This window comes from Sphaeramia orbicularis, chromosome 12, assembly GCF_902148855.1.
Source record: "Sphaeramia orbicularis chromosome 12, fSphaOr1.1, whole genome shotgun sequence".
Taxonomy (NCBI): domain Eukaryota; kingdom Metazoa; phylum Chordata; class Actinopteri; order Kurtiformes; family Apogonidae; genus Sphaeramia; species Sphaeramia orbicularis.
Window position 1 is genome coordinate 43,418,048 of NC_043968.1, and position 18,110 is coordinate 43,436,157.

Sequence of the window (18,110 nt, forward strand, 5' to 3'; positions counted from 1 at the left end):
AAAATAAATGCAAAAGTTAGTGCCTTTTCCAGTAAATGGGTGACTCATAAGAATCACTTTAAATGTCAACAGTTTGCTGTATGATATTTTTATTTTCCTTATCTAGGCTATCAGGATCTTATTTTTTGTTGATGATCTATCTGTTTATTACTGAAGTAAATTTAGTCTTCATTGTACCCAGAGAGAAATGTGTTTTACCCATTCTATTGCCCTAAAGAGCATCCCATTCCGAGCAGGCAGAACTGCTACAAATGTATGGCATATCTCCAAGTCTAAGGTGGGCAGAAGATTAAGATTCATTTTAGGCTTTTCTACAACCTCCTATTTATTACATGAGGGTTGTGAAATACATTGGTATCTGTTGCTGTTAAACTGATTTTTTTTTTTTTTTTTAATTGTGTTTGTGTCTTAGTTTCACTTTGTTTTTTCCCTCTTCTTTACAGCTTTCAGAGAGTGTCATCAACCGCATGAGAGAACCTGCAGCTCCTCCAAAACACCAACCTGCAACCACTCCACCACCTCCCATGACAACGCCACTTGCTCCTCCATCTCTCCTGCGGCCAGTACCTCCCCCCTTTGACCCCATCACCTCCTTACCTCCTCCCCCTCCTCCTGTAGATCCTGTTGCACCTCCGGCTCCTCCACCACCAACTCCAACTGCCACAGAGACCATACCTGCACCTCCTCCTCCTCCTCCTGCTCCTGCTCAGGCTCCAGTGGAACAGGTAGCAGCACCCACCATAATTGACATGGTGCTCCCATCCTCATCACCCCCAGCTGCTGCTAGTGCTGTAAGTGCCCCTGCTTTTGAGTCTGTGGTGGCGCCTCCTCCTCCTCTCCCTCCTGCTCCTGCTGCTCCCAGTGATCCTCCAATTGTTGCTCCCTGCCCTGCTCCAGCTGTGGTGGAAGCAATGCCTCTGCTTGCTTCTCCTCCCCTTGAAATTGAACCAATTCCCCCTACCATAAATCAATCCATTGCTCCTCCTCCAGTAATTGAACCCATTGCTCCTCCATCTGTAGCTGAACCTGAACTGCCCATTGCTGTTCCCCTTCCTCTTGAATCAGAACCACTTTCTTCACCTCCTGTTCTTGAGCCTGTCATCATCCTACCACCCCCACATCCTTCAGCAGATGCTTTGGCTCCACAGCCTGCTGAGCAGTTTGCTGCACCTCCTTTACCTGAGTTTACTGCTCCTTGTGAACCAGTTCCACCTCCTCCTCAGCCCTCAGTAGAACCTGCGTCGCCTGCTCCTGTTGCTGATCCAGTGGTGGTGCCTGAGCCGATTCCAACTCCACCACCTCCTGCTGCACCAGCCGGTGAGTGTTACTCACTGTCAATGAGTGTAACCTGTATCACAAAAACTATTATTACTCTATGGATTATGTTTTTTTAATAATCAATTACAGTGATATTGAATAACATACACTACCAGTTATAAAGTTTTAGAACACCCCAATTTTTCCAGTTTTGAACTGAAATTCAAGCAGTTCAAGTCCAATGAACAGCTTGAAATGGTGCAGAGGTAAGAGGTGAACTGCCAGGGGTATAAAAAAAAAAAGGTAAGGTTAAACAAAACTGAAAAATAATGTACATTTCAGAATTATACAAAAAGGCGAACAAGAAATTGGTTAACAACTTAAAGCAGTTCTGCAGCAATGGAGGTTGATCAAGCCTCAAAAGTTGGTGCTACCAATTCCTACAGGTGTCCCAATGTTTCTGAATTACTTCCAACCCCCTCTGTCTGCATAAAAGTAGTGTTGGAACACACTTTGGTACCATACTGTTGTGAGCATTATTTGAACAGTATTGTACTGCAAAAAGTAGTGTGTTAATATAAAAATGGCAAGGAAAAGGCAATTAATGATAGAAGAGAGACAGACCATCATAACACTTAAAAATGTAGGTCTTTCCTACAGAGAAATTGCCAAGAAAGTCAATGTGTCAGTAAATCCAGTTTCCTTCAGATTACAGATTTCTTTATTGTCATTTGACAGCACAGTGTACATACAGCACAGAGTACATCAAATGAGATTTCGATTGATGATTAGGGACATCGGGCTGCTGCAACTGGTGTGCTACCATAGAACCCTTTTCTTTGAAATTTGCAGTGACGCGAAGAACAGAAGATAATGCAAAGCACAAATATAAGACATCATACAGTTTTCACACAGTACACGTGGACACATGCTGGAATTTTTTCATGGATTTGAAAGGGAATTGGGGGACAGCGTGAACATTAGGCAGACAGCAGACGTGAAAAAAACAATGGAGGTAGGGAAGATGCTTGAATGTACTGTGTAATAATTGTGGAATGTGTGTGCGAAGATAAAGAGACTCCAGTGGGTCATTCTGTACCAGTTCAGTTCACTTCACCATCAAAAGGCACTCAGAAACTGGGGGAAATGCTGACAGGAAGAGGTCTGGCAGACCCAAAGCCACAACAGAATCAGAAGACAAGTTTCTGAGAGTCAACAGCTGGAGTGAGAGGTGACTCACAGGACAACAGCTTCAAGCACAGCTCAATAGTGGTCATAGTAAGCAAGTCTCAGTTTCAACTGTGAAGAGGAGACTTCGAGTTGCAGGTTTGATCAGTCCATAACACCTTCTTCCAGTCTTCAGTAGTCCAGTAGGTGTTTCATGGCCCAGGCAAGCCTCTTTTTCTTATCCTGAAGTCTCAGCAATGGCTTTCTTGCTGCAACTCGACCCATCAAACCTGATAAATAAGTAGGGAGGAGGGCTCTCAGGGCTTTAAAAGAAATGAATGAATGATGAGCAATGGCATAAAATCAATCCTGAAAGCAATTTTTAACCAGTTAAAGTCAAGATTAGTTTGATGTGTTCCCACTTCCTTGTTCTAGTCAAAGTGCGGAAATCTGAGTTTTGGATGAGCTGAACACAGGAGAGTGATTTCTCTCTGTGAAATACACTATAATAATGTACCGCAAACACACAGTGGAAGTAGCTTTAGATGGCTGCAGTTCTGGATTGCCTTTAGCCAGACATTAACCCATTGTTACAACAGATTTTAAATCTATAATTAAATTGATATCATTTGACACTGTTCAAGAGTTTACAGTCATGTGTAGAGAAAGTTTATTGTCCAAATGCTGTTCTTGAATATGATATTTTACAGTTGTTCAAATATTCTGTTACTGTCTTGGATATATTTGTAAAGATGCACAAGGGCTTGTTGTTTGAGTGTTTACTATGCACAATTATTTTTCAGTTTCAGATGAGAGAACTGTTTGATAGAATTTCTCTGAAGTGCTGGTAGAGTAGTGAGCTTTGACTTTGGAGGGTGTTGGACAAAACTTTAAACTTAGGCCCTGTGGTTATACAGAATGAAGAAACTGCCTGTTAACTGGTAATGGCTTATTTTAGTCAGAAATGTCTGTAGTTCTTCTTTGGTAGTTAATTAGGTGGAAGAGGTTATAAGGAAATGAACTCTTCGAGGATTTATTTTAATGCCAGCAACATTCAATTTTAATGATATTTATTGTATGGGTGTTTATTGTAAGCCACCTTAAGCTTTTTCTCTACAACTTTTCTTGCAGATTGTAATTAGTCTTCATTTAAAAATAGACCTCACAGTAGCCTTGGCCATATTATGATTCATTGCCTTTCCCTGACAGTTAATGAAATGATAAATTCTTTCTTGTAATAATGTTAATAAATTGATGCTATAATTAGTGGCCCCTCTATTCTGCCTTGTCACTGTGGAGCACAAGCTGTCATGATAACCCTTCTCTAGAGCGGTAGAGAAAACGGAGTGGCGACACTTCCAGAGATTCCCACTGTAAAAAATGGCGGACAAAATATGGCCTACATCCGGGTTATGGAGGTGCCAATAGTTCCAAACATTGAATATCGCTGCATCGGAACACATTAATTTCTATTGCTGCTGATTGAGCAACTCCAGTGGTATGTTAATAAGATATTGTCATCTTTCAAATAATCCAGTGTATTTCCTGTATTAGCAGACATTTATGTTGTACATTTCTTTTTTCTTTGGTATGTGTTAGCGTTTGTATAAATTTATATTTTATACAACCGTTATGTTTGATTTTCAGCTCTAGCCTGATAGTTAGCTAGCTTGACTTCACCAGCTTTAGCTCTTTACTATGTCTAAAATTATGGATTTTCAAAGGTAAAGTAACGTTAGTACAGATTTAGTTATCAGCAGGTTTTAGTTTAGTTGTTTTGCTGAACCTGGTGGTGTTTGGTTAAATTTGTCAGCTGAGGTAATGTGCTAATTAGTGTCATTTACGGCGGGTAGAAATATGGGTCCACTTTGCCAGTTATTTTATTCTATTTGTAATCTATTAAAGTTTCCTAATGGCATGTGATGCCTGTAAGTAGTTCCTTTTGTCCTGCACTTGTTTTGTAAACCTACTTGCTGCAGTCATGAAGCTAGATGGCTAACACTGTCAAATTTAAAGCTTTTCAAAGTAATAAATGCAATACTTCCAGTAGTCAATTCCATACTCGAAAGCATAACTGACACAAACATACATACAATAGTGCAACAACAGTTGGAAATATACATGTGTGTGGTTTATTTTGATATTTACCAAACAATAACGCACTTGCTGCTTTCTGTCCCGTAGAACATGATAGCGCGCGGTTTGTTTTGGAACTACTGAGGCTTACATGAACCATGTGATCACTGTAGCAGCAACATCAAAGCGTGTCACAACTCTTTCTCTGTGGCTCTGCCCCTATCTTTCCTGCAGGTTGTGAGAGTACTCAAATCACAGTAGCTTTGTAATATTTTCTGCATCCCCAAGAAAAGGTGTTTCAGTGTATCTCCTTCTATAAACGGGTAGTTTGGAACAAAAACATTTGTTATTTGTGTATGTGGCCTTTTTGTGTATTTTGTTGGGAGCCTTTGATTGGAAGTGAATGAATAGAGTGGGAAAAAAATTCAACAAAACTCACCTAGATCTTGAGGACCAAACAACCTGATTTATTTTACCTTTCTGAAAGTTTCACTTTAAATCTAAATTTGATGCTTCACTTGTTACAGTCTTTTTTAAAGTCCTAAAACTGTTTTTTACCTGATAGAAAAGAATAGAGTGTAACTGATAGTAGAATCTGAAGGTCCATACGAGGGGATGTCAAAAAGTTTTGAGCCTCATACATTTTCTCAAGTCAGATGGTACAATGCACCACACCTTATGCACAGCAATGTCTTAGCTACTGATTGCATGTGGGATCATGTTGCTTGCTGCAGTTGTTTGGTCACAACACTTTGTGGAAGAGACATAACCCCAGTGAGTTGGCAAAATGAACAAAACTGAGTATAGAGTGGTGATAAAATTTGGAGTTCTGGAGGGTCAGTCTGTCAAACAGGTTGAAGAGTGATTGACTGTCATTAATGGGGGGTCTTCCCCTTCTTCTGCAACTATCAATCACTGTGTGGAGGAATTCGAGCGTGACAGAGAGAGTTAAGAAGGTGACCCCTGGTTAGAACGGCCATCAACTAGTACCAGCCTGGTAAACACTGACACTGTGCACAACCTAGTGAGGGAAAACCACCATATCACTCTCCATGAGTTAGAAGAAGTAACATACCTTTCATATGGATCCATAAACGGCACACTTCATGACAAACTCCACATTTCCAAGGTATGTGCATGATGGGTCCTGAGAATGCTTTCAGATGACATTAAGCTATTGAGGGTTATCATCAGTGGAGCCTTGCTAAAGTGGTACAATGCCAACCCAGATGATTTTAATTTTAGAGTGGTTACCTGTGATGAAACCTGGCTTTACCATTTTGATCCGGAGAGCAAACAGGAATCGATGGAATGGAAACATGCCACATATCCAAAGACAAAGAAGTTCAAAGCCACCAGGTCACCAAGAAGGTTATGGCGACCATTTTCTGGGACAGCAGAGGGATGGTCCACATTGACTGCCTGCCCCATGGAAGCACAATGAATGGGGAATATTATGGTAACCTACAGAAGCAGGTGCGCCAATCCATCAAGGAGAAATGCCATGGAAAAAACCGTTGTGGGATTGTGCTTCACCAGGACAATGCACTAGTCCACACCAACTGAGTTGCAATGGAAGCTGTGTGCGAGTGTGGCTACGATCTCCTCCCTCACCCACCCTATTATTCAGACCAAGGCCCCAGGGATGTCCATCTCTCTTCCAGGCTGAAAATCACTGGCATAGTCAGAGATTTTAGGATGATGATGAGCTGACTGCTACTGTGGAGGGCTGGTTAGGGAACCAAGATGTTGAGTTCGATGATCGGGTATCAATGACTGGACAATTAGATCGAACTAGTGTGTGGAGTTTGAAGGGGACTGTTGAAAAATAATGCAGTATAAATCCAAACATCTTGCTCTTTCTGTGTGAGGCTCAAATCTTTTTTCCCCACGTATAATGACAATAGTTGGAAGCAGGGTAATGCCATTATATTTGCCAGTACTATTCCCACCCTCCCCTCTAAAATATTGATATTAAAATGCAGTATGCATGTCTGACATAAACTAATCTTTCACTGTATTACCAGATGGATTACTGCTAAGTTAGGCCTCAAAGTTTACGTAATAAATACCTAAATAAATCTTAATAACCGATGATCAAACTCAAAATGTAATTCAATAAATGCAGATCTTTCTATTTATTATTTTCCCTTCCAGATGTTATTTCCAGTTTAGAAGTAAAATATTAGCTACTGCCACTATCAGATTCAATTTGATACCACTGATTTTTATGACTGTAGATACCAGAAGTCGAGGCCTAGTTTTCCAGAAAATAAACTGAGAAGTTACTGAAAATTAGAAAAAAAGCAAAATAGTGAAACATTTTTGTAAATGCATGAATAGTTGGTGAAGTGAAATTCACTTAACCATGCATAATTACAGATAATTTTGTGTAATTTTTTGTTCCACTGTTTTAATTAAAAAAAACAAAACAAAAATCATTTTGTACCAGCTGTGGATATGATAGTGAAGAGCTGAAATGATGTTACCATCAGTGTTCACAGGTGTGGCTGAAAGTATGGACATTCCTACTTTTTTCTCTCCAAATAACTCAATTTCTCCCTAGAAAATTGTGAAATGAAAACATCTTTTTGTATTCACCTATGTATTTCTGTGCCTTGCAAAGATACAAGGAAAATACTGGAGTTTCAGTGGACAGTATTATTGGCATATTTTTGAAGATGCGGAAGAGCAATTGAATTTGAAGCATCTGTTTCACCTTGAATGCACCTGTGGTGAGTCACAGTTGCCTGCAATTTAATAATTACTCAATCCAAAAGTTTAGATGGAGCCAAGTATTTGTTATCCTGTTTTGTACGGTTGTGTGTACAGTACAATGCTGAACATGGATGAAAGAAAACAAAGGAGAGATTTTTGTTAGATTTGTGTTAAAGACAAGCATGGTAACATAAAAGGCTACAAGACCATCTACAAACAGAATGATAGTCTAGTGACAAAAAGTTTAAGGTCCCTGGAAGTGTAGCCAACCTCCCTGTTAATTCCAGAAAAAGGAGAATCACCCCAAAATATAGTGTGATTGGTACAAAAAGACCCAAGGACTGCCAAAAATGGGGCTCCATGGAAGGAAACCCAGGAGGATTCTACTTTTGAAAGAAAAACCTAAAAAAGCCAGTTTGGAATTTTTTTAAATGCATATCGACAAGGCAGATCCTTCTGGGAGAATTGCCTTTGGATGGATGAGTGAAAACTGGAGCTTTTTGCAAAGTCTCATCAGCTCTCTGTTTGCAGACATATTGAGCTTTCAAAGAAAAGAACATATCTACAGTACAGAGGGATGTAGAGGAGGCTTGGATATGTTTTGGCACTGCCTCGCTGCACCTGGCACAGGGTGCAGAGTACAGTTAAATCTCCAGACAGTCAAGGACGTCTGGGGCAAAATCTGCTGTCCAGTTGTCAGAGAGCTTAACCTAGTTGTAGGTCATGGCTCCAGAGGCAGATAATGACCCAGTTCAGCTCTGAATCCAATCAAACATCTATGCCATGGAATTCTATGGAAATTTGTAGCCCCTTGAACACACCCATCAAGCTTGGGTCAGTTGAATCATTTTGCTCAGGAAGCATGTGGGCCGAACTACCTGTTAACACATTCAGGAGTCTCATTGAGAGCTGTAGCAAACATTTGATTGCTCTGATTACCTCTGAGGGTTGTACAACAAAATACAACATGCATCAAATGCCTCACATAAAATTTCTTACTCTTCTCTTTATCAAAGTAAACTTTTAGACTTAGCTTGTGGCACTTCCTTCATCTCTTGCCATATCTGACAGAGGACACTTGAATGTTACCTGTTCATTACACGCTACAGGATGGGTCCTGGGTGCAGAGGTTTCAGAGGGTGGCATCCAGGGTGTGGGCAGGCTTCCCCATCCTTGACTGTGCTCAATCAGTGAGGTAATTAAAAAAGGCCAACTTATGCCACGCCACACTGACTCCAGTGATTAAAACGACACCTCCGCCGTTTCACATAACAAACCCCCAAGCCTCATTAAGGAAAGAAGTTGGAGGGCAAGTGTGTATATGTGGTAACATTTTTATTTAGCCAAAGTATTTCTCTGCTAGGACACTGTATTTTATGTGAAGAAACCCTATTGGAAAATTAAAAGAACATAATAATGGATTCTCATAGAAAAAAAATGTTACTATTAGAACAGCTTTGCCTTTTTTCATAGCTCTTTGTTGTATTTGTTAATTGGTTTTCAGACTTAAAGATAAGTGCAGAAATTTTTCACTCGGCTTTGAAACAGGTGTGTAGTAAGCCTTGTGCAGTAAATGTTAGGCAATGCTTATTCCACAACATTGTATTCATGAAAGATGACTGATGTGCTCATGTGTTTCTTCTGTGAGTGGTTAGAGCTTTACTCAGCCAGTCTAGAAACCACTTCATTATTGTTATTTTTTTTCTTGAATAGGCAAAAGAGAAATAACACATGTGTACAGTATATCTGCAGTGTTTTATCACTGGCTGTACTGATGTCGTCCTTTGACATTAGCTTTGGTGTGCTGTATACATCCATCCTGCAAAGTAGCTTCATACCTTAATGCAAGTCAGGCTCAACAGCAATTATGAAGGAAAGCAAAAAAGTCAATTTAGATGATTGATCTAGTGTGCTCTGTTAAAAGAACAAAAACAGAAAGATGGGTATGATGAATGCAGATGCAGCCCACGTTAAAGTTAAGTTCAGCCCAGTCCTGAAAGAATATGACTGCAGTGAGACCAGCATTGATTATGTGTGTCCACGAAAGTTGGGGAATCAAGTGACGCTCTCAGCAGGTCGGCTGTCTCTAAATCATGGCCCGAGTTGGTTTGTGTGCTGATTACACCATAGTCAAGGTTGAACCTCCTACACCGTCTCCAATGTGCTATAAATATTCATATGCCAGAGCCCACACACTGCGCTGGACTATAGCCTGCTTAAAGATGTCTCTCAGCAGCAGCAGCAGAGAGAATGGGAAAACTGAAGAGACAAATGATCACAAAGGGAGACATGTGGGTGACTTTGTGTTTGCATAAATGTGAGTCTGAAATGTATCACTCTCCTTTCGAAACAGACTTTTTCTGTTATCTAGTGGAAATGTGAACTGATCAGTTCGGTCTAAAGTCTGCCTGCCTTTTAGAGCTTGAAGCTTGCTCGTGGCACTTTGCTGTTTTTTTCTGATTATTTGAACGCAGTGAAAGGTGTGTGGTGACTACGCTGAGTGTGAGCAGGAAACGTGAGGAAGTGGTAATGTTACAGATTATGCCCTCCACGCGGGTCCTGGGGTTAATGAAACTTCTGATGAGAAACGCAATTTGCCTTCGTCTATTATCTCCACTGCCAATAGCCTGTGCTCCACCGCCTCTCCTCCTCTGTGCGTTTTTCCACAGGGTTTAGTGATTGGTGGAACAGGAAAGCATGGGGACACGTCTAAAAAGATGATGAGTTTTTAATCTTTTTAACATTTACATGTCCTACTCAGGATTGACACGGGCTCTGTCGATCTGGAATTGTCTCTGACCCTAACCAGCCTCCCTCAAGGACCCCAGACAGTGTTTATCATATCAGAAGCTGTTCTCTGGCTGACCCTGTGGGCCCGCTAGCTATCTGAAGCCTCTCTCTGCAGGGCTGGAGAGGATGATGTGATAAATGACGAGATGCTTAGGCGTGCCTTAACTTAGAGGACTTCTTAAAATGTTACTTTTCAGAGTATACTGCTAAAGGGTACATATTTTCAATGAGCGTGGGACATATTTTAAAGGGCAGTTTACGCTTTAATGCCACTTTTACCTGATGGAGAGAAGGTTTATTATGATGGGGTTTAACCTTAAAGTGCCATCTACCTTAAGAATCTTAACAGAAAATGGCACAACACCAAATAAGAAACAGTTGAAGCAGATTTAGTGATCATAGATGAAATGAGCCAGACATAACATATTGTTCTGATATAAATTTAGAACATTATCTAGGATTGAGTCCTCCCACAGGTTGTTTTCCTGCTGTAACTCTTTTCAGAGTGGTAATTAGACTCTCCTCTTCAATGAGATCAATGTAAGCTTAGTACTGTCAAGAAATGATGGATAATATTTTTCACTATCTGGACAGTAGGTGACAGCAGTCTCTGTCTTTGAGGATACTCCATGCAGTAAAAAGTTGTCAGCTGTCAGTCATCACCTCTGTTCATGCTCGAGTTTCTTCTGAAGTTAAAAAAAAAAAAAAATGCCCTTGACTTCACACTTTTTCATCTTACTTTCATTAGGTGTGGTTTACTGCAGAGAAGGTGAAAATCAGAGACAATGTAAAGCTTACTGTAGTTTGATTTTGTATATTTAAGGACAACGTCACTTTAGAGCATATTATTAACTGTGTGGGTGAGACGAAACTGCTGAAGAAGACAGCAATGACAGAAGGTGGAGGAAGACATCCATGTTAATGAGGAGCCGAATGACCTGCTGCAACAGTAGCTTTATCGTTATTTACCATACTTTTATTTTTACAGTAAGCCACTGAAGAAAGTAAACATCTTTAAGCTAACTGATGAATGTGAAGATGTGAGAAGAGATATTAGATACTGATGTTGAATTTAAATCGAATTCTTATTCTTGGAGTCTTATTTAATGCTTCAAAAGGAGCAGAACACCACAAAACTCTCGGTGTTAACTCCTAAGACTGGGCCACAACAAGCATCAGTCTAGAAAATCCACTTCTTTACACTGGAAATTCTATTTTGCTATGGCAAATTTGCCTTCTCTCACAACTTTAAAGCTGAAGGAAATGTTGAAGTTTCCTTGTTCTTCTCTGATCAAAGGACATTGCCGCTGCTAATAGAGAAAATGTCATTTTAAAACAAGATTTTTTTTTTTTTTTTTTGATATTAAACAACCCCCCTCAGAACTTTGTAGTTTGTCATTTGTGTCCAAAAGGGGGTTTAAAACCTGTGAATATAGAAGGTAGCTGGTTATGCTTCAGGCAGACTCTACGAAACACAAAATTTAATTGGATTATGGTGTTGATCTGGAGTCATTTCCTTTGCACTGTGACAGTCACTCTCTTTTTGGTCAAAACAAATAAACAATAATGAAATAGATATTTGATTACAAATCCAAAGGGTATGTTTTTGAAAAATAAGTTTTCAGTTTAAAATGGGGTGATTGTATGAATGTTTAAAAAGCTGCAGCAGCGAATGAAGGGTTCAGTCATTGTTGGAGGTGGATAGAAAGCCATGGCTGTATAAGTCCTAGCGCCATATCTTAAGGTCGTTGTATATCAGAAGTTTCTGATAATATGTCTGTATTTACTTTACAGCCGTAGCCTTAAGGTAATAAGAAAAGGATTTGTACTTTTGTACTGTTAATCTGATTTAGCTGGAATTAGGTTTTTGTGCGGATGTTTACCCTTCAGACGGCCTGCAGTTACCAAGCGCTACCAGGTAATAATGGACCCTGACAATAGGGATTATCCCATCTAACTAATGCAGTGGGAGAGTAATCTTGACACTCTCAGACACTCCCCCCTTCACTGCAGTGTCGCAGCACACTGCATGGCACTTCTGTCTTCAGAGCACGTTTTGGCCTGGTCGCTGGCTGGCATCTTTACTTTCATGCTTAATTACCTGCCAAGATAGACCAGTGAGGACATGGAGTCATACATGGGTGATGTCGCTGTCATGAATATTGGTAGATATGCGGCGCAGTGCTGTGATTGGAGGGTGGAAGATGCATGTGTGTTGACTGCATTTTTTCTGTTTTGTTATATCTACTTTGATTATCTTGTGATGTTTTGGTTTTTTGATGTGTCTTTTTGCCACTTTACCAACATACCGCATATAGCGTGGCAGCCTGAGGCCCACCTCCCTCATTCACAGCAGGAGCAAAGAGAACACATCCAACTCAACAAACGCCATGTTACTAGAACCAGGACGGCTTCTACTAAACAGACTCCTTCCACTCCTCATTATAGCCTAAATGTTTTTTTTTTAAACAAAGCACATTTGACTCTTTATTTTTTTCACAGTGAATACAATTAGGCACTCAGAAAACAACTGCTCTTAAAATTCTCTTATTCTAACTTTCTTTCTACCTCTTTCTACTTCTTCCTCTTTTTGTCCCCAGTTGATGAAGAGGCCCTGAGGAGGAAGATCACTGATGAGCTGTATATAGGCTTGGAGAAAGAGAGGGCCAAGGCAGAGCAAGAGCTGCAAGCCTGGTAACACACACACACACACACACACACACACACACACACACACACACACACCCTCACACACACACACACACACACACACAAAAGCATACAATGTTTAAGTGCGGGATAGCATTGCACAAAGATCTCTAGTGTTGCCAAATGTTTTATTTCTGTCCGATGTGAATCTATTATTGTAATTTGTGTTATAGAGTTGAAATCCAAATCTGTGGATTGTTAAAAGTTTTCATCTGTGTTGTTGTTAGGTGCAGTTCTCAACCTGTCTCACACAGATCTCTTACCCTTTCCTCCCTGTCCTACCTTTTTTTTCTATGGTTTGTAATAGACTGAATCCAGGTTCTGCTCTAGTGTCAATTCCTGTTTCAGGATTTCATTAGAAACCGAGGACATTTTCAGATGTCGCCATTTTCCGTTCTCATTAATAGTCAAAAAGGTCAGCTCCAGTCTTTCTAATCTTTCTCTCTTCCGAAGCACATCAGCACTTTTTCTCCCATTCTCCTGGCTTCTTCTCCTCTTCTATCTGTCTCTTTAGATCAATTAATCACACCTGAGAAAGGAGGGAGCTATCCTGAGGTAATTTCCTGGGTGTTGAGTGGGTGATCCATTAGCCCTGCCTGATGAAGAAACATACACTTCTTCATGTGAGGAGCATACTCCACTCTTTTCTTTCTTGCTGTGTCTCCCATCTTATCCTTCCTCCGCTCTCCTTTTTGACCCTAAATAAGCAGGTGGAAATACAGTAATGTCTGATAATTGTGTTTCACCCCCACCCCCCCCATAATTATTCTGGATGGTCTTCAGCAGACTTCAGTAAATGAACATCTCTGATTAGTCAGTAAATGCATCCTTAAACCTTTGAGGAAAAGATACAACCTTCTGTATCCAGGAAGAGGTCGAGCTAGCCTATTGATTAGCCTCATTTTAGAAGCTTATTTAAGAAGACAGAAATTAACAAGTGGTCTTGAGAAATCATTTGTCTATTGATGTTTTTTTTTCTTGGCCGTTTTATTTTTTTGATGTAACTGCTTCCTGCAGCTTACTTATTGATGTCTATTCAGAGTAAGTGCTTCAAAATTACACCCTCCTTGCTATTAATTGAAATCATTGTGGCTTTCATGCCCTCAATTTTTTGTTCTGCATGGCTCAAGCTGCGCTTTCACGCAAGAAGACTTGGATGGTAAATAACCAATCGTCAGTGGCCTGTCGTATGTGGCCATGTGCGTTTCTGTTTAAAGACATATTACTTCAGTTTTTTTGTGTGTCCTTGTTGGCTGTTTTTCTCTTGTAAGTTTCATTTCCTCACTCATCACATTCACCATCTCGTCTGGTACACTGGTACTGGACTGTGATGTAAGTGCAGCCAGTGATGTTTGCTCAGGCAAATGCAAGCAATATTTTTCTATTCTGAAAGAACACTACCAAGAAAAATGATATTTGTCACGGTAGCACTTCTAATATCCTGTATACTGTATAAAATATACTTTACCTTTAAAAAAAATACAACCTGCTACCTAAGACCTGACTGTTTATAGGGTTACTGAATAAAATCAATTACATAGGAATAGATTTCAGCCATACTGTGTCTTGTTTTATATTGGAGTTATGTGGTAGTCTTAACCTACCTTTACCTTTAGGATAAAATGTAAAAATGATCAGTATTATACATGCCCACATTGCAAACATACATGCATATAAGGTGACATTTATATAGAGCAATAAAGATAATAATTTTTTTATACAGTGCTCTGAAAATAACTTCCACTTTTTTTTTTTTTTCAACTGCGACTGACATTTCCTATTCATTTGTTGTTATTAGAAGTTAAAGGTGACTGGTACAGTCTTTATTTAAATAGATGAGAAACTCTTTTTCATCAGGGTTGTTGAACCATAATTAAATTGTGATTGTAACTGCACAATGATTGTGGCCTGGACTGTGTGACTGTGGAAGAGTTGTTGTGAGGAGACTGTGTAGCTTTTGCTACAAAATTGGAGTAAGAGGTAAAATGGTCTTTTTGTGCGAGTGTATCAAAGCTCAGCTAACAAGACTACACAGTGCCACACAGATATAAAACCCTGCAGTGAAACTGCCGCACAGCTGGAACACAGGGGAATGGAAGAATATATGAACCTCCAGGTCAATGAGAAAGAACACACACATGTAAGGTAACCAAAATCTCAAGGTCGTGTTCTGTGCCAGTAATTTCTCCTGCAGTTCGCTGCTGTTGAAGTGTCCTCAGTGATTATGCTGAATCTTTTACCTGCACAGCAAGTATAATCAACCTGAAAATGATGCTAAAAGCCATTATATTAAATGTAGCACTGTGCAATTCATTTCATTATGTAATAAGCATATTAAAACAGCAATTTGTAAGATTAAGATAAAAAAAAAACCTCCAACTCTTAATAGAGGATGTCAGTATTTACCAGACACTTGCAAAGGCAAACTTTGTTATTTACACTTTCAATGATGTTTTACAATTAGCTATCATGATATGTTTCCGCAAAGTTCTGTCAAGCTACCTGCTTAGTCAGGACTTGCAGCTGATGTCACTGGTCATGTGATTGTTGTTTACACCACCATATTGGTAGGCACACTATCTGGATCCAGAAAGTCAGAACTGTTGCTTTATATCGTGTTTTTCTTTTGGACTCGTGTTTGCATGTTTTGTTATTTGCGAATATGTCTGCTTGTGATAAAGGCACCATAGATGAATTTCAGTGTTTACTAACAACAGTAATGCACGTGCAACTCGGAGGCAAAAACACGAGTACCAGCTACCAGCCGGCTCACATCAGCCGCGTGCACCTCCAGGCTCTCACCCGGAACTTGTGAACGAGCCAATATGTTAGCTGTAAAACGGTCCATTAACTTTCTCTGTCCAAAAGCCGATCCCATCTTCTCTTTCACGGCCACGTAATTTGACTTGACCACATCGGGAAGGCTGTCCCATAGTAGAAAAGCAGACTTGCACCAACGGGTGGGGAGTATTGTCACCAGCTCCCTGCTGAACTCACCGGTGTCGCCCGCCGCAGCTCCGACTGCCACTTCCAGCTGAGGAAACTCTGGCTGCCGGCCGGCAAAGGGAGCAGGTAGATCCACAATCACTCTGTCTCTATAGGGTGATAGTCCAGGGGAAGCCCTCCTGGTAGGTTTAAAGGGGTCTTCATCACCGTACCACATGATGACAATTCTTTTTTTCCACGCTGCTAAGCGCAACAGGCATGCAGGCTAACTATACTGAGAAGCTACGCTAACCGCGGTGATAACTAGAAACAGCGGTCCGCAGAACAGGACCACCACTGCCACCAATGGAACTGAGTGGTCTTTCCGCCTAACTTATAATTGGTGAAAGCTAAGTAATAAACGGCCCACAGGAGTTTAGCAGGTCCATCGTTTAACACACTACGAACTCGGCATGACTTCCTCCTCCAAGGCTTAATGTATGTATACATCACATGAAACTCATCTATTGCAACCAACCGCAACACATGTGGTTACCATGATTACACTGCTTAAAGCTTTATGTTATTGTTGATCTACACAGGAGAAAGATAAATATCACCAACAATGGGCAATTGTACGATCCAAGGAAAGCTTGCCTACCAATATGGCGTCGTAAACAGAAAACCACATGATCATGTGACGTATGTGCAAAACCTGAATAAGGAATGCTGTCAAACTTCACATTGTCCTCTCTACACTCACCAAGATCTGTCTCCAGTGGTGAAAAGAGATCACTTACTCATGTTTTGCTTCTGTTTCTGTCTCGTCTTTTCTTTGCTGCTGATCGAGGTTTGTGGCCAGGAACAGGTGATGGTGATGATGGTCACATGGCGAGAGCTTCAGTCACTGCTGTGTTCACTATTTACTGTGGCATTTACTGCTTATTCTCATATCCTTTCATGCTGCTTTGCTCCTGCCTCTTCTCTTTAGTGTTTATTTGTTGTTTGGCAAAGCAGTTTACAGTTGCATTACCACCACCTAGTGGACTGGAGTCACTACCCAGTCATGGGCTTTGGCAGTCTCATTTCTTTCTACGATATCCAGTGGTAGAATCTGTTATTCCAGTGTCTGGCTTCATATCAAAATAATTTGAAAAAATTTTCACTATCCTAACCCTGAACATCAAAACTTTTTACTCTTTTAATGCATTTACTTCTGAGACTTTTTTTTTAAATTAATTTAGTATTTTTCAAGCTAACAGTGTTATAGGTCTTACTTACTAAACTGAAACATTTATATAGCTAAATTTATATATAGATAAAATTACAGAAATAGTGAAACAAAATAATAGTTTCTTGTTTAAAGGACACCAGACCTCCATTAGGCACCCGAACACAATAAATTATTGCTGTTTAGGACACTCCGATTTAGGGATTTTTGAGAAACAGCCATGTTTAGATTAAGCTGTGTTTTTTTTGTTAAGCCTAAGGGTTCATAAATGAACTCCAAAGATCTAGCTTTGCATGTTTTGCTCTGGTAGGAGTGAAGTAAGGGCTCTGTGTGGAGTTAATTTGGGTGCAGCCTAAACTCATTTGTAGCAAGGAGCGGCTGCAGGGAGCAGATTTGCCTCTGCCGCTTCTCTGTGAATCATCAGAGCAGAACGACTTAGAGAAAAGGATGAGAGAGAAGGAGGGATGATGGGGAGAGAACTCTTACACCATCCTGTCTCTCCCTCCTCAGCCTAACTCATCCTGTGTCACTATTCGTACCCATCTTCTTTCATTTCTATTCTCTCAGGTTTTCCACCTTGCCCTTCAGTTAGTGTCTCTATTCCTTCCCTCTTCTTTCTGTTTCCCTTATTCCACATCTCCTATATTTCTCACTTTTGTTTGGCCTATTTTCTCAATATCTTGCTCTATTCTCATTCTGTTGTCTTGCTTTTTCCCAATCTTCACCAGGTTTTATGAACACTTGTGTTTGAGTGTCCAACTGTTAAATATTGGTCTTTGTTAGGAAACTCCAGCCCATTATTTCAGCATGTAGCCAAGAAGCTTTCATAGTCTTGTGCAATATAATTGCATGTCACACTTTAGAGTGAGAATGCTGACCTTCTCTTAGAGCTTCTATTTTTTGTCTCTGTTAACTAACCAGCCTATTAAATTCTTTATTGCTCACTGATCAGACAGACACATAGTCTAAGCCTGAATAAATCTAGTGTTCTTAAATATTGTGTTTTATTTTTTTTCCCACAGTGAATTACACACATGCAGATAAAGCTGTCATTAGTAAAATGAGATGTATGGAGGAAAATAGCTCTCCAGTACAAACTAATTAAGGTAATTTCCTTTCTGAATCAGAGACATTTCTTTCCTCCTACTACCATCTTCTCACTTATCACGAAACACTGTTAATTTTGAAAGCAACATGGTGCACTATAAGGTTGGCTATTGTGTGAATTTTAATCATT

At 40.1% G+C, this 18,110-nt stretch overlaps 1 protein-coding gene across 6 annotated transcripts in view; it reads left to right on the plus strand.

Annotated features, from left to right (window-relative positions):
* Positions 1-18,110, plus strand: part of chchd3a (coiled-coil-helix-coiled-coil-helix domain containing 3a) — an 89,597-nt gene that overhangs the window by 1,057 nt on the left and 70,430 nt on the right. For 5 of the 6 annotated variants that reach the window (XM_030149311.1, XM_030149312.1, XM_030149314.1 and 2 more), the window contains exons 2-3: positions 444-1,317; positions 12,609-12,702. In XM_030149311.1, coding sequence (XP_030005171.1) covers positions 444-1,317; positions 12,609-12,702 — 968 coding nt within the window. The remainder of the gene's footprint in view (positions 1-443; positions 1,318-12,608; positions 12,703-18,110) is intronic. The other variant, XM_030149316.1, reaches the window with a different exon arrangement.